Source organism: Rhincodon typus, chromosome 5 (assembly GCF_021869965.1).
Source record: "Rhincodon typus isolate 14 chromosome 5, sRhiTyp1.1, whole genome shotgun sequence".
NCBI lineage: Eukaryota > Metazoa > Chordata > Chondrichthyes > Orectolobiformes > Rhincodontidae > Rhincodon > Rhincodon typus.
In genome coordinates this window covers 58,301,346-58,319,262 of record NC_063336.1, presented here as the reverse complement: position 1 = coordinate 58,319,262, position 17,917 = coordinate 58,301,346, and the positions used below count along the sequence as shown (strand labels likewise).

General features: G+C 41.0%; 1 protein-coding gene across 1 annotated transcript in view; it reads right to left on the bottom strand.

Annotated features, from left to right (window-relative positions):
- Nucleotides 1-7,295, bottom strand: part of clvs2 (clavesin 2) — a 121,189-nt gene extending 113,894 nt beyond the window's left edge. The window contains exon 1 of the mRNA XM_048597301.1: nt 6,907-7,295. Coding sequence (XP_048453258.1) covers nt 6,907-7,295 — 389 coding nt within the window. The remainder of the gene's footprint in view (nt 1-6,906) is intronic.
- Nucleotides 7,296-17,917: the final 10,622 nt, after the last annotated feature.

The following is a 17,917-nucleotide window of genomic DNA, read 5'->3' as shown; positions in this document are numbered from 1 at the left end:
TCAGGTATTTATCATCCACATTTGACTTGTTTATTCACTTATGAATGTGGGCATTATTAACTGGGTCAGCATTTATTGCTCATCCCCAGTTGCCCGTTAGAAGATGGTTGTAAGCTGCCTTCTTGAATTGCTGTGATACTCCTATTCTATCTACCACATCTCAGTCTTTCAAGAACATGTTTCTCTTCCTTTCCCTTCATGTGCTCCCTGTCTATATCCATCAAGGCTTATTTTCATTAATAACTTTGGAATTCTATCCTCTAGCAATAGTATCAAAACGAACTTTCATTTGGAAAGGCATAGTTAAATCAAGGATAGCCAGCTTGGGCTTGTTAAAGGCAAACTGTGTCTAACCAAATTAATCAGTCTCCTTGATGTGATAGCTGAGTAGTCTGACAAAGGGAGTGCAATAGATACATATGCATGGACTTTCAGAAAGCATTTTTTTTAAAGAAAATGGAAGGCCATGGGTTTAAGGGGAAGGTGGCAAACAGATACAGAATTTACTCAGTGACAGGAACTTGAAGTGGTGCATGGATTTTTAAACAGAGAAGTGATTTGCAATGGCGATTGTCAAGGTCAGTTTTGTGTCCTTTACTCTTTTCAATGTTTATAAATGGCCTACATTCAAGTGTTTGAAGATGGCACAAAACTGGGCAATGTGGTAAATGTAGAAGATGGCAGTTGCAGACTTCAGGACAAAATCCACAGGGGTGACTAAATAGGCAGAAGCACATTGAAGAAGTTCATTGTGGAAAAATGTGGAGTGATGTACTTTGGGAGAACTAACATGGAAAGCCAGTATCATTTAAAAAGCATTATTTTTAAAAAATGTAGATAAAAAAAGAGATGTTTTGGCATCCATATAAACAAATCATTAAGGTTGGCCAGGTAAATTCTTTAGGTGGTTAAAAAAGCATTTGAGTTACTTTAGTTTATAATTAGAGGCATAGAACATAGAAGAAAAAGAGATCGTGCTAGAATTTTATAGATTACTGGTTAAACTGTAATTTGAATATTGTGGCTAATTCAGGGCACTGTACTTCAAAAAAGATGTAAAATCTTTATAGAGGACACAAAGGCAATTTAGTAGAGATTAGATACTTTAGTCAAGATGAGAGCTTGGTAAAGTTATGGGTGCCCTCCTTTAAAGAGAAGGTTGAAGGGTGATCCAATTGTGGTTTCAAAAGTACCTACACATATGAAGGAAAACTACTGCTTCTAGTGTGTAGTGTGTGACCAGAGCTAATAGAGTAAATATCACTGACAAAAGATATAGAGGTAATAGGAAAATAAATATTGTCACTCACAGAGTTGTCAACTCTGTGTTGGGAACTTTCCAGCTCAAAAGGTAGCAGAAACAGATTACATAGTTAAATTCAACAGGGAGTTAGCAGATTTTGCAAGTGAAGAACTTACAGAAGTTACATAAAGCAATATTGTCTCTGGCACTACACAAAGAGTCAGAACAGACAGGAGAGGCTGTATGGCTTCCTTCTGTCCTGTAAGCTTTTAAGATCTTTATTTCCACATACTTGCTAAAACAATAGAGAAAACTGACATTAATATTGAAACACATTGAAAAATGTAATGTTTTGGTCTTCCAATGGAATGTAGATATCATTGGCTAGGTCAATATTTATTGCCCATACTTAATTATATTTGAGAAGATCATGGTTAGCTGCCTTCTTGACTACTACAGTCTGTGCAGTGTAGGTACACCCACAGAACTGCTAAGTTGGGACTTCCAAACATATGACACAGCAACAGTGAAGGAACAGTGATTTAACTCCACATAGGATGGTGTGTGACTTGGAAGCAATTTTTCCTCTAAGCAGTGAGGCCACCACTTGGAGGGTCTGTGCCAATTCAAGGAATGTTTTTAGAGTAGTTTCTGAAAGCAGCATGTTCTGGAACTGACCAGACAGCAGGCTATAACTCAACCTGACATTATACAATGAGATATGATTAATTAATGATATCATATTGTAGATGCACCTAGGTAGCAGCAATCATAATAGAACTGAATTTTACAGGGAGTTTGAGGGAGAGAGGAGTGGGTCTGAGATTACTTTCTAAAAATAAATAAATGAGGGGAAATTATGAAAGCAGAGCTGACTAAAGTAAATTAACAAACTAGGTTATAGGATAAATCTATAGAGAAGCTGTGGCATATGTTTATGGGAATATTTCTGAATACGCAGAATAGATATATTCCAAAGTGTAAGAAAAATTCCAATGGACAGAACACTATCTGTGGTTGACTAGAAATGTTAAAGATATTATCATTCAGGGAGGCAAGATATCAGGCATAGTCAGCATGGCTTTGTCAAAGGAGGTCATGCCTAATGGACTGGTTGAATTTTTGGGAAGTGACTAATTGAATAGATGAGGGTAGTTTATATGGACGTCAGCAAGGCCTTTGACAAGGTTCCCACATGGGAAACTGAGAAAGAAGGTAAAAGCCGATGGAATCCAGGATAGCTTGGCAAGATGGATCCAAAATTGGCCTAGTGATAGGAAGCAGAGGGTTGTGGTAGAAGGCTGTTTCTGTGCCTGGAGCCTAGTGTCCAGTGGTGTACCAAAGGAATCAGTGCTGGGTCTGTAACTGTATGTGATATTCATAAATCATGTTGATGAGAATGTGAGCACAATTATAAGTAGGTTTGCCAATGTCTCAATGATTGGCTGGTTGACTGGCAGTGAAGAGGAAGGTCTTAAGCTACAGGAGGATGTAAAGGGTTCATTAGGTGGGAAGATCAGTGACAGATGGAATTTAACCCTGATAAATGTGAGGTGATGCACTTTGGAAAACATAACAAGGGAGTACTCAATGAATGCCAAGACACTAGGAAGCTCAAAGGAACAGAGGGATCCTGGCGTGCTTGTCCACAGATCCCTGAATGTGGCCGGATAGGTTAATAGGGTAGTTTAAAAGGCACATAGAACGCTTGCCTTTATCAGTCGTGGCATAGATTATAAGAGGAGAGAGGTCAAGTTGGAGCTGTACAGAATTTTGTTTAGGCCACACCTTAAGAATTGTGTGCAGTTCTGGTCACCACACTATAGGAAGGATGTGATTGCACTGGAGGGACGTAGAGGAAATTCACCAGTACGTTGCTTGGATAGAGCATTTCAGCAATGAAGAGAGGGTGGATAAGGTAAGGTTGTTTTCCTTGGAACATAAAAGATTGAGATGGACCTGATAGAGGTGTATAAGATTATGAGGGGCATGTAAAGTGGTGGATAGAAAGCTGCTGTTCCACCTAATCAAAGGGTTAGTAACAAGGAGGCATAATTTTAAAGTGAAAGGCTGGAGGTTTAGAGGGGACTTAAGGTTAAAAGAAGTTTCACCCTGAGGGTGGTGGGGGTCTGGAATACCATACCTGGGAGGGCAGCTGAGACAGTAACATCACAACCTCTAAAAAGTACTTGGATGAACACCTTAAGTATCATAACATTTAAGCCTACGAGCCTTGTGCTCAAAAGTCGGGCTATTGTAGGCAGTAGCATATTTTTGGTAGTGCAGACTCAATAGGCTTATGGACCTCTTCTGTACTTTATTATTCTACGTTCTCAGTATCAAACTTAAAAAAAAACACATCAATTGTGCAAAGAGAGATTGCAGATCAGAAGATTAGACAGACTATGTAAAAAATGTAAAGAATGACCAATTTTTTTTTAAAAGAAAGAAAAGTTAAGGTACAAGGAAAAACTAGACAGAAAAATAAAAGCAAATACTAAGAGTTTCTGTTAATACGTAACAAACAAAAGAGTCAAGACAGTGAGCATTTGTTCAATAGAGAGTGAGACTGGAGAACTAATAATGAAAAATAAGATTTGGCCAATGAGTTGAACAGGTATGTTGCATCAGTCTTCACTATAATTAATACGTTACTTCCCAGAAGCATCTATAAATTAGGAAATTGGAGGAAAGGAGGAATTCAATAAGATTCCAATGACCAGAAAAGTAGTATGGAGTAAATTGGGAGTTGGATCTGGGGGCTACTGGATTTCATACAGGGGTCTTAAAAGTTGTAGCTAGTGAGATATTATATGTACTGATTTAATTTTCGAAAACTCTCTTGATTCAGTGAAGATCCCATTAGATTGGAACAGAGTAAATGTAACTCCTTTATTCAAGAAGGGAGAGAGTCAGGAAACTATTGATCAATTAATTAGTTTAATAACTGTCATGGGAAAACATTAGAAGCTATTACTAATGAACTTGTACCTGGGTACTTAAGGTAAGTTCAAGGTAATCAGTCATAGTCATAATGACTTTGTGAAAGAGAAAGATTTCTTGAGGAAGCAATACATAACCAGTTAAAGGGAAACCAGTCAATGTGCTGTACTTATATCTCCAGAAGGCATTTGATAAAATGTCACAAAAAACATTATTATAGAAAATAAAAGCTAATCATGTAGGGTGAAGCATAATGACCTGACAGAAGTTTGATTGACTAACAAGAAGCAGCAATTAGGCATACATGGCTCTTTTTCAGTTGGCAAGATGTAATCAGAGGTGTGCCACAGAGATTGGTCGTTGGACCCAGATGATAGGATGGAAGATATGGCTGGATAAATTGGTTAACGACACAAAGACAGGTAGGAAAATAGATTACAACGAGGACATAAAAAGGTTACAAAAAGATATTGATAAGTTACATGAGTGGGCAAAGGTCTGGCAATGTAACAAAATGTGAAAACGTCCATTTTGGAAAGGAGATTTTTTAACAAAAGCATTTTAAGTGGTGAGAATTTACAAAGCTCTGAGATGCAGAGTGATCTAGGTACCCTCATACATGAATCACAGAAGGTTACAATGCAGGTATAACAAGTAATTAGGAGAGTTAATGGAAAATTCAAAAGTAGTAAAGTTATACTTCAGGGCACTGGTAAGACCATATCTGGTCTACTGTGTACAACATTGTCACCTGATTTGAGGAAGGCTGTAAATATGATGGACACTGTTCAGAGAAAGTTTACCATACTAATACCGAGAATGGAAAGGGTAATCTTATGAGGAAAGGCTGGACAAGCTAGGCTTGCATTTGCTGGATTTTGCAACAGTTAAGAGACACCTTGATTGAGACATATAAGATCTGAGGGGTTCTTGACATGGTGGATGTGGAAAGAATCTTTCTTCTTATAGGAGAATCAAGAACTAGAGTTCACTTTTTAAAAAAAAAACAGGGATGAGTGAAATGGTTTCTCACAATGGGTTTTAAGTCTTTAGATCTCTGTTCCTGGAAAGCTAGTGGAAACACAGTCTTTGAATATTTTCAAGGCAGGTAAATAGATTCCTGGTAAACAAGGAGATGAAAGATTACCAGGGGTAAGTAGCAATGTGGATTTTAGATTACAAATAGATCAGTCATGATATGAAATAGTGGGGCAGGCTCATGAAGCAGATTCCTGTTCCTAGCAAATTTCCACTGCAGAGAGTAGGGGAGGTAAAAAAAAACAAACTTCAGCAAGTCTCCTGATGTATCTGCCCTGATTAATATTACATCCTTATTGCACCACTGATGAACTGCTATCCTGATCAAGTATATATATTATAAATATGTTATTGGCAATTGATCTGGTTGGTTTCACAGTAAATTGCTGCCAAAACCTGCAATCAAATAAAATGAAATAAAAAGTTTTGCTCCTTTTCAAGTTAATATATTAATATTATTTCTGGATGAACAATCAAAGAAGCAAATGTTTCCAATAATTCCCCATTAAATACTGAACTGTTAAAATGTAAAATGCCCTCACCTAATGTTTAGTTCCCCATTATTTTTGGAGAAATTACCTTTGACATCCTTTTATGCACTCTCGCCACAAACAACCCCAGACTGCCACATAACCAAATCCACCATCACTAAGACTATCACACAGAGTAAAACAAAATCATGAATGATGGGTTGGGGAAAGAATTTAATCCCATCAGTAAAAATTCATGGAGCGGTGGGGGATGAGAGACACTGTTGGCAATATAATGATGGTGAGGGTGAGGGAGAGGGAATGTTGGTGATAGAATGAGGGTGGGGAGAGGGAATGTTGGTGATAGAATGAGGGTGGGGAGAGGGAGTGTTGTTGATAGAATGAGGGTGGGGAAAGGGAGTGTTGGTGATAGAATGAGGGTGGGGGAGAGGGAGTGTTGGTGATAGAATGAGGGTGGGGAGAGGGAGTATTGGTGATAGAATGAGGGTGGAGGAGAGGGAGTGTTGGTGATAGAATGAGGGTGGGGAAAGGGGGTGTTGGTGAAAGAATGAGGGGGGGGGAGAGGGAGTGTTGGTGATAGAATGAGGGTGGGGAGAGGGAGTATTGGTGATAGAATGAGGGTGGAGGAGAGGGAGTGTTGGTGATAGAATGAGGGTGGGGAAAGGGAGTGTTGGTGATAGAATGAGGGTGGGGGAGAGGGAGTGTTGGTGATAGAATGAGGGTGGGGAGAGGGAGTGTTGGTGATAGAATGAGGGTGGGGAGAGGGAGTGTTGGCGAGGATTGATGCTGGCCTGACGATGTCATTTTATAAAGCTTTCTGACTAATTTGTCTGTTTGAATTTTAAATCAGCCAGGTACATTTTCCTTGCCAAATCTGTTGTACTGCATTATTTCACGTGAACATCATTTGCTATTAATAGGTTGAGTTCAGGACTTTTTTTTAGTAATTTACACCTCAGACTTTTTTTAATCTAAGGATTAAGGAGTTTATTTTCCCCATTTATACGGTCGTGCAAGGGCGTTCATTTAATGTTTAGTCACAATTCGACTGGATGTAGCCCAGAGGGTCGCCGTGAAACACGCATTTGCATAAAAAATTGCTTTGTTTTTGTCATTCAAGCTAAACTGGAAATAAGTCACACATAATAGTGCTCTTTCACGGTGATCATAATCTTCCATTCAGCCTTGTACCTGCTCTGGTCCCAGTTGGACGCGAAGAGGACCAAGATTTTCCTGCCATAATGATCCAGGTTAGAAAGCACACCAGGGAAGCCATCCTTCAGCGCCTGTTTGATACCTGGATCGGTGGCTTTGAAGTTCTTGAACATGTCCAGGTTCTGCTGACGATACTCAAAATACTGAGCGAGGAGGCGGAATGCTTCGAAATGGTTAAACTTTCGGGCTCTGAGGAACCTTAAGATGAAAGCATCGTCAGTCCGAAGGAAGCCGATGTCCGGCCGCGTGATAATCATATCTCTTACTTCTTGGATATCCTGATGCAAGGTGTCCGGATTCTCATTCAGCTCCACTTTAGCTTTCTCCAGAGTTTCTGGAGACAGCCCCGCTTGCAAATGAGTCATTGTTCTCCTATTCCCTTTGTAATATGTGCAGGGTATAGCTTTACTGATGCGGGTGGCGAGCGGGGACCCAATCTGCCTTTTCAGCTTCCAATAATCATTCTTGTCCTTTCTCTCTTGTTTTGGAAACGATTGGATCCGATCGAAATGTCCGAAAGGGGAAATAAGAAATCGTACTCGGTTCCCTAGTAGTCGCGTTAACCCAAGGCTAAAACCCCAGGCGCAGTCCCACGCATGTGGTGTACTGTATGTATCTCAGATCAATATAACAAGCTCCAAATTGCAGAATACGGTTCCTACCATAATCCAGGCAATGCGGCACCCTGCAGCAAGAGTCATTTCAATTCCCAGCCACTGTGTTATCACAAGCTGCTCAGACGGTGGCTTCTGAGAGCTTAACGTCGACTTTAAGCGGTTCACTCGTGCTGTACATCTTCACTAGTGTGTGTGTGTGTGGTATTTTTTTCCCCTGTTGTTTTGTTTCAATGACTCGGCGTCCTGCTGCTGCGTCCCTATCGGGTTTACGTCAGTGCTGGAGAAAGTGAGGAGGGGAGAGAGCTGGGCGGACACAATGGCTGGAGACAGCGAAAGCGAGCTGGATATCAGATGTTGAGCACCTGCTCTCGCCGCCAGTAACCCCACTGCTCATCTCGTTTGTTGCTTAAAGCGAAGAGCCCATTCCCCTCCCCTGTTTGTTTTTACATTGTCCAGAAAAAAAATCAGCTCAGTCAGAAAGGGATAGGCTCCCACCTCAAATTGGAACATGAATGTGCGGGTTTAATGACAGGGTGACCTTTCGTGAACGGTAAAGCTTTTATTATTATTATTCACATTGATCAATTTGATACTGACCTGGGTTCAAAAATGCGTTTCATTCCTCACTCCCCTTTGACTTAAATACCTGGTTTCTCTGAATGAACGCGATGACTATCGATTGCAATCCTTTTCAGGCATTTTTATTAAGGATTGATTTTATTGCTGCGAAAGAGATGTTACACCTTAATGGCCTATATCTTACAGGGAACAGGTGCCCCTCCCTGATGCAGGAAAATACATCACCAACATTTCATTGCATGCTTTTAATATTCCAAGTGAGGATTTTATTTTTGTCGGGCATATAATTCGAATAAAACCTCAGGAATGAAATTAAAGTTGCAATACTCCCAATAGTAGAAAGCGTGCTTTCTGCTTTTTAAGATGAAGCCTGTACCAGAGCCGGCACCCTGGACTGTATCGCGGAGCAAGAGATGAACGTGCGACCTTTTGCTTCCAATTGGATCACGTCCATTCGGTTTAAATCAATACAACACTTATAAGGCGCAATTCAACATAAACCAATATGAGGTCACACTGAGCTCCGGCCTCTTGTCAGAAACACTGAATGTATTTTTTTTAATATATTGTGGTTTCCAGTTCTCGTGCCTGCAAGGCAGTAACAAACTAAAGTTGCTCTTCGAAAAAGCCCACAGCTGCGATGGACCGAATAGTTCTCTTGGGACAACAGCACTTAGGAAAATACGCTGATACTGGAGCGCACCACTCCCGGATCATGACAAGACTTGGAGATTTAATTAAATTACTCAAAATCCTTAATGCTTCTGTCTGATGAGCTCAGGTTGATAGAAAATATTAACTAGCTTTTTGTACTTAACAAGAAAGTAACATTTATTACAACAAAATCAGTTCTAACCACAGGCAAACAGAATATTAATTACCAATTTATAACTGGACACCTTGTTAAATCTTCACACATACATACAGATAGATAAGAACAAAATAAAATTATATGTTGAGAAAATAGGGGAACACAGTTCAATAGCACCAGTCTGCAGGATTCAATGAGGTGTCCTTTTGCTTCTTTGGAGTCATTCTGAATTCCAATCTTCTTAATTTCCAAGTCCCATCAGTTGTTTCCTGCAGACACAGGGCTGTTGGCCCACTAATTGTTCAGTCTATCAGTTATTAGCTAAGAGGTGGTAGCTTATAGGCAAATGATGAATGAGAATAGCTAGGTACCCTCTAGTTACTTGTCAGAACAGAGAGAGATGATGACTTTTTAGAAAAGAAAATGAAGTACTGCAGATGCTGGAAATCAGAAAAAAAGTTAGAAAATTCTGGAAAATCTCAGCAGGTCAGCATCTGTGCTGAGAAAGCAGAGTTAATGTTTTGGATCCAGTGACCCTTCTTCAGATCTAATGTCTTTTCAAAGTCCAGAAGCTTCTGAACCCAGAGCATAGAATTGGACAGTTAAGGAACAGGCCTGCCGTGATATCATTCTAAACTAATCCTAGCTGGCTGCGTGTAGTCTGTATCCTTCTATTGCCTGCCTGTTCATGAGTTTGTCTAAATGCCTCTTAAACTTTGCTATCACATCTGCTTCTACCTGGCAGAGTGTTCCAGGCACCTACCACCCTCTGCATAAAAATACTTGTCTCGCACACTTGTCCGTTAAACTTTCCACCTCTCACCTTAAACCTTTCCCCCCGTAGTATTTGACATTTCCACCCTGGGAAAAAGACTCTAATTATCCACTATATTCATGCCTTTCATAATTTTATATACTTTTATCAGGTCATTCCTCAGCCTCTGACACTCCAGTGTAAAAAAAAAGCAAATTAATTAGAAAAGGCAGGGAAGAGCAAAGCAGAGAAGGAGGTAACTTTGAAGAATTAAACTGCATTTATTTCAATGCATAGGGTTTTTACAGGTAAGGAAACTGAACTCAGGGCATAGGACTGGGACATCATAGTGATTACAGAAAAATGGCTGAGGGAGGGAGAGGACTGGCAGCTCAATGTTCCGGGGTTTAGGAAGATGTGTAGGTCGATAGGTAGAAATACTATATAAAGGCCAGTTAAATTATATAAATGAATGTTGGAAACAGAATTAAAGTCAATAGTGAAAGAAATAGATCTGTATGCTTCAGCTCATCGATCTCAAAAGGTTCACGGGGCAATTCATTACATAACAAAATATAGTTGCACAGGGCCTTGGTTAGGTCTTAGAAGCTGTGTCCAAATTAGGTCTTCACACATGGTAAACAGTATTGAGGCTTCAGATAGGGTACAGAGGTAGTCCATCAGATTAATTTCCAGTTTAAAATACGTTAGGTATGCAGATAGGCTCAAAGGCAGAGACTTGGACAAAATTATCCAACATCTAATCCTAGATGAGTTGAAATTTCCTCCAATTAAACATTTGAAAAACTGTCAAGGGGCAAATACTGGAACTTTCATCCAGTGAATATGAAAGAACCATAGCGCTGTTTGCATTGGTGGTTCAATGCTGGAATTCTTACCTGCCACACAGGAGGCTGGAGTTCGATTCTTGGCCATTGCATATTGTGGGTAGCGTGGTGGCTCAGTGGTTAGCACGGCTGCCTCACAACACCAGGGACACGGGTTTGGTTCCACCCTCGGGTGACTGTCTGTGTGGAGTTTGCACGTTCTCCCTGTGTCTGTGTGGGTTTCCTCCCACAGTCCAAAGATGTGCAGGCTGTGTGGATTGGCCAGACTAAATTGCCTGTAATGTTCAGGGATGTGTAGATTAGGTGGGTTATAGGGGGATGGGTCTGCGTGGGATGCTCTGAGAGTTGGTGTGGACTTGTTGGGCCAAAGGGCCTGTTTCCACACTGTAGGGATTCTATGATGATTATTATATTGCTTGCGGTGATGCAGGGAGAGGATATATCCAGTGTGGATCAAGCAGGCTGCTTTGTTTTGGATTGCTTTGAAGCTACTTTCATCCTGCAAGCAATGAGCATTCCATTAAACTCCTGACTTGATCCTTGCTGGACTGAATTGGTATGTCAAGAAGTGAGTTATTCAACTGCAGAATTATTAGCCTCGGACCTGCTATTGTAGCAACATTATCCAATTAGCTCATCCAGTTAAGTTTCTGTGCAATGGTAAACCTCAGAATGTTGATGGTAGGGGATTTGCTGACGGCAATGCTATTGACTGTCATTGGATTATTATTAGAATCTCTTCTGTTGGACATGGTCACTGCCCGGCATTAGTGTGGCACAAATATTTCTTGCTATTTATCAGTCTAAGCCAGAATGTTAGCTAGGCTTTGCTACATGTGCTTCATCACCTGAAGAGTTATGAACATTGTACAATCATCAAGGAACATCCACATATCTAACAGTGAAGGTAGCAAAACGCTCAACACAATGTCCAAAAGTAAATGTGATTGAGCAGGTGGATAATCCTGAGTCTGACAAAAATTATGCTCACAACCAATCATCAGTGGGACTCACACTTTATTTCCAGCACCTTCATATACTGGAAGCTACATATAGTAAAAGATGGGGCCCTGTTATTTGCAGACAGAAAGAACATGTACACACACTGCACCTGCTCAAAATCAACAAAATAGGTGAAAGCCATTCGCTGTTTCATTTCTCAGGTCAATGCCTTGACATATCAGAGTAAACCTGGCTGTTTAAAATTTAAGCAAAGCTTGACAGTTAAATGTCACTTGTAGCTAACTGGTGCATTCTCCATAGCAATGACTCTACCAATCATAGTCCATGCGCCAACCAACCAGCATTCTCCTCTCATACAGTGTAAGTGTTGTTTTTCTCCTTTAATTAGTATTCATGCAAATTGTCTTAATATGAGCAACGTAAAAAGCTTTAATAAAATGTGTTTATTATTCAGCAATATACAAGACTGTACACCAAACAACTAGTGATATGGTTCCATGTGTATTTCCTGTGTCAGTCTGTCGCTTAATCAGTCTGTGGGACAGCCCTCCCACCGTTAGCACAAGCTCCGGAAGTTAGTAAGGACTTGGGTAGAGCCGGCAGGGCTGAATTTTCCGTTGTCATTTCTGGTATCTGAGTTTCTCCAGAGTCCTGTACAGTTTCATTCCTTGCTGTAGAACTTGTAGCGGTATCTTGCCCTGAGTGGCTTCCAAGCCATTTCAGAGAGCATTTAAGAGTCACTCATATTTCTGTAGGTTGACATCACACGTAGGCCAGGTCAGGTAACAATGGCCGAGAAAGCTCTTAGTGAATTGTGAGACTATTGTTCTATGTATGCCTTCAACTCTGCTTTTTCATGGGCTTTCCATTTGTACAGCGTATTTAAGCTATTTCCAAATACAGAGCAGACTGCCAATCACACTTTAAATAGCTTCCAGTTTTGACCCACCTCCTGATTCCACCTGCTACCATTAATTGAACAGTGAAAATCAATGGCGCTCCTGGCATCATCGAGGCGGCAGTGGAGCTGTGGACTCCTGGTTGTGGGGTGAGTGTGGATTAAGCACAGGATGTGGCATTGGCGAGGTGGGTCCAGCGGCAAATGGATGGCATCTAAAGAGTGGTGTTAGATTAGTCTGGCACAGGCAACTGCGTGACAGTGGAGGAGGGGTGGCAGAGCAGGTGTTATTCGTGAGCCAGCTCAGGTCACTCTTTCAATTATATCTTTTATCCTTTTTATTCTTAAACTATTCAAAATGTCACTGGATTGTGGTGATTGCTGAAGCTTTTCACTGTATTTTGTTGTATTATTGACCGTGAAATGCAAGTGAAAATGAATAAATAATTCATTCAAGTGGAGATAGCATTGTGGTTGGCTGTGTTGCTCAATGTCTTATCCCAATGGAGATAGGACCTGGAAATACTTCTGATGCTTCAAATGAAAATAATACATTGATGAAATAACTCCACAGAGACTAGTATCCTGTCACCAAGTCACCCTTTATTTACATGTGGAGAGTCTTTGACACGGATCCAACTCCCTCAGAGCCAGCTCTCACAGTGAACAGGATGTCTGACACCTCTGTTTTTGTTTGTCAGCCAGGAGTCCCAGATTAACAGCCCCAATCAGGGAACTCATATTCTGTGAGATCTACCTGGCTGATCTTATTACAATCATTACATCCCTCTCCCTCCGAGTCCGAGGACCAGTTCATTATTTTTAGCTCCTCCTGGGGTATTTTAACAACCGATGAGGCTCCTTCAACTCTGGTTCTGATACAGGCAGTGTGTAATGCACAGTAACTCACCTCTTGTGCCTGGATTGTCTCAAAAAAAATTAATTCTCTTCTTCAGGCGACAAAGGCTTTGAGGCAACGACATCCACCGTGTCCATCTCACATTCCGAATTATGTTCAACGCTTGACAGAGAGGGAAAACTCACGGGTTCTGGAACAGTTGGAAAGGCTGTTGAGGAGCCGGGCACATTTTTGCATCTGCACTGTTTGTGACTTTTTAGGTTTTATATGGTTCATGTGCCTGTTCAGAAGCATCACACCTACCCGAACTTTAGACATCACTGGCTCTGACTTCATGTCGACCATGCCTCTTGCCCAAGCAGGGCCATTCCAGAGGTACCTACACCAAATGTCATCCCCTGAAAGAAACGGTCTCTCTCGCTTAGCAGAGTCTTGTATGCAGCATTGACATTCCAATTGATGTTTCATCCTTCCCCCAGGTCCGGGAAGATCAGATTTAACCTGGTGTGGAGTCTTCGCCCCATTAACAACTCTGCTAGAGCTATCCCTGTAGTTACATGAAGGATGGTCCTATAATCAAATAGGAACTGGGACAGTTTGGTATGTAGTGAAGCTGTATCCTGTTTCTTTAAACCTGCCTTCAAAGTTTGAACAGTTCTTTCTGCCAGACCATTGGATGATGGATGGTATGGAGCTGTCCTTATATGTCAACTTTAGGAAATACTCAAATTCCCTGTTAGCTGTGACCAACACTTCTGGGAGTTCATGTATTGCAAATGATGTGCACAATTTTTCTATCATTGTCCCCGTGTTTGACGAATGGACTCTATGAACATCCAGCCATGTTGAGTGGCATCCGCAATGACTAAGAACACTAAGCCCATGAAAGGACCTGCATAGACGACGTGTGATTGAGTCTAGGGTTTACCCTGTCATTCCCAGGAATGTGGGGGAGCTTTTGGCAGTAATTTTTGACCTTGCTGGCACTCTGGGCACTACGCCACCAGTGCTGGTTATTAGATATAAGTTCTCGCCAACATCTTCATTTTGGAACTGTGACTGGGAGTATGTCAAGAAAACTGAAAACCACAACAGGCTGTTCCAGTGGCAGTACCACCGGTAGTGTATCTGCCAGCAGGAAGCGGCTCAATGCACCCACAATTACCATTTGGCCTCCAGAATGGTGTTCCAATTTGTAATTACGCGCTCTTAGTATAGAGCTAACTGTTCAATTCGGCCTGAAGCTATACACGGCACTGCCTTGTCCTCTTAAGTAGGAATTAGCAGGGGTTTTGGTCCGTTATTACTCAAAATTTACATCCATAAAGGTATTAGTGGAACTTCTGACTCCAAATATGACCGCCAAACCTTCCTTCTCTATTGGGGCAAATCTACACCCTGCGTTAGTGGAAGGCAGGGATGCATATGCTATTCAGTGTTCCTCTCCATTGGGCCACCTATGAGCTAATACTATTCCAATGCTGTATGGGAACGCATCTCATGTCAATACCAAATCTCGCTTGGGATCATTGTGTGCTAATACCTTAGAGGATAATAGGTGTATCTTCACTTTCCTGAAAGCTATGGCTTGGCTATACAACTATTTCTAAGGCTGACCCTTTTTTAAGAGTTGATGCAAAGGTGCCAGGATGGAGGCCAGGTTACGTATGAACTTTCCGTAATAATTCACTAGCCCAAGGAAAACCCTATGCTTCAGTGCAGATGTGGGAGCCAGGGCACCTTTGATCTCCCTCATTTTATCTTCCAACTGATGTAACCCGGTCTTGTTGACTTGTAACCCAGGCAGGTCACTTGGGCTGCCTCAAACATGCATTTTTCCCTTCTATGGCAAACATCTACTGAGGAGAAATCATTAAGAATGATGTCCAAATCCTCTCAGTGCTTGATTTTGGCCTTCACTGTTATTAGTACTACATCAATGTACAGGATTATGGAGATAGGGTCTGGATGGGGTGGTCTTTGGAGAATCAGCGTAGACTTAATGGGCTGAATGGCCTGCTTCCACACTGTAGGGATTCTATGATTCTATGATCTAGATAAATGGCAACCTCATATAGACCTTGTAAAATGTTCTCCATCGTCCACTCAAAAATTGCAGAGGCTAACAATACCCCAAATGGCAGTTTCATACATTGGTACAAACCCTTATGGGTGTTAATTGTAGCATACTTCTGGTAATCCTCATCTAACCAAGAGGGGAAAATAGGACAAGCAAAGTTAGAGCTCCCTGTTTGATGTATGAGATAGAGATCAAGATGAAGCAGGAAAATGATGTGTATGCCTGATGTCAGCCGATAATTTATTTGCAGAAATAAAGGAAGTAAAGAAGAGAGAAGACAGTGAGAGAAGACTGGCAACTATTATAAAAATAAATCCAAGTGTATTTCATCACCACATAAATACCAAAACAGTAGTAAGAAGAGAGGTAAAGCTATTTAAGAATCAAAAAGGGAACTTTGTATGATGCAGGAGGTATGGGTCAGGTACTGAATTCTTTACACCTTGAAGTGTAAGGAGAATGCTGAGAGACATCAAGAGTACATGGACAGGCTAGAATAATGGATGGGCAGGTGGTAGATTGGGTATAAAGTGGAAGAGTGTAGTTTGATAAATTTTGATGGGAGCAATGTGAGATGAGGCAGTATAAAGTAAAGGGTACAAGTCCCAGGAGTTGCAGGAACAAAGAGGACTGAGGTACGGACATGTGCACAAATTATTCAAGGTGGCAAGCCAAGATGAGAAAGGCATTCAGGCTCTTGTGTTTCCTGATTAAGGCATGAGTGCAAAAGAAAGTTATAAAAACATTTGCAAAACACTAATTTAGCCTCAAATAGAGTATTCTGTTTAGTTCCGGGCACCATACTTTAGAAAGAGTGTGAAGGCTTTGCAGAAGGGATGCAGAATAATTATACCAGAAGAGATTCAGGCTGAGGGCCTGAAGGAGATAGCTGAGAAGATTCCTGGGGCATTGATGGCTCTCTTGCAGGAATCACTGGAGTCAGGAAGGATCCCAGAAGACTAGAAAATAGTTAATTTAACACCCCTGTTTCAGAAGGGAGGGAGACAGAAGACAGGAAACAATAGGCAGGTTGGCTTGACCTCAGCCATTGGTAAGATTTTAAGGTCTACTACTAAGGATGAAATTGCGGAGTACTTGGAAGTGGATGGTAGAATAGAGCTGAGTCAACAAGGCTTCATCAAGGCCAGGTTATGCTTGACAATTCTGTTGGAATCTTTGAGGAGGTAATAAGCAAGGCTTTTAACTAGGTGCTACACAGGACGCTGCTAAGTAAGATAAGAGCTCATGTTGTTCGGGCAACATACTGGCATGGATAGAGGATTGGCTGACTGGCAGAAGGCAAAGAGTATGGATAAAGGGGTCTTTTTCAGGATGGCAGCTAGTAATTAGTGGATTTCTGCAGGGCTCAGTGTTTCAAATACTATGATTCACGTAATACATTAACCATCTGGATGAAGGAACTGAGGGCACTGTTGCTAATTTTGCAAAGGAACACGAAGATAGATAGAGGAACAAGTAGTGTTGAGGAAGCGGGAAGGCTGCAGAAGGACTTGGAAAAACTAGAAGAGTGGGCAAAGAAGTGGCTGATGGAATGCAATGTGGGAATGTATGACTTTATGTACTTTGGAAGGAAAAATAGAGGTGTAGACTATTTTCTAGGCAGGACTTCAGAAATCTGAAGCACAAGGGGACCTAGGAATCCTAATTTGGGATTCTCTTAAGGTTAACGTGCAGGTTCAGTTGGCAGTTAGGAAGGTAAATGCAATGTTAGTATTCATTTCAAGAAGGCTAGAATACAAGGACAGAGAATCACTACTAATGCTGTAAAAGGCTCTGGTCAGACTGCATTTGGAATATTGTGAATAGTTCTGGGCCCCATATCTAAGGAATGATATGCTGGAGGGGGTGCAGAAAAGTTTTAGAAGAATGCACCTATATCTTATGGTCTTATGGACTTCAACTTTGTGGACAAATTGGAGAAAATGGGACTATTCAAGAGAAGGTAGAGAGGAGATTCAGTATACATGTTCCAAATCATGAGTTTTGAGACATTGTATATGGAGAAAAATTATTCCAATTGGAGGAACAGGAATTGAAAACCAGATGACACCAATTTAAAGCCATTGGCAAAAGAACCAGAGGTATATTAAGATAAAGTATTTTTAGGATCAGGTCCATAATGCGTTAAAGTGCAATGGAGTTAGATTCAATTCTGACTTTCAAAATGGAATTAGATAATTAGCTGAAGAAAACATATTTACTGTGCAAGAGGGAAAAAGAAAATTAATGGGATTAATTGGGTTTTTCTTGCAGAGAGATTGAATGAACATAATGAGCCAAATAGTTTCCATCTGTGGGATGGCATGTATCATTTTGTGGCACAGTACTTTGTATAGTCTTAAGCATGTTGGGTGCTGCATTCATCCAGGAAAGTGAAGAGTATTCATGATTGAATGAGAAAGGTCACTGGACCTGAAATGTTAACTCTGCTTGCTCTCCACAGATGCTGCCAGACCTGCTGAGTTTCTCCACCAATTTCTGTTTTTGTTTCAGTGTTCCATTATTGCTGATTTCTGCCTAGTGGTTGCTCAAAAAGCTTTGGGAATTTAGGTGGTGA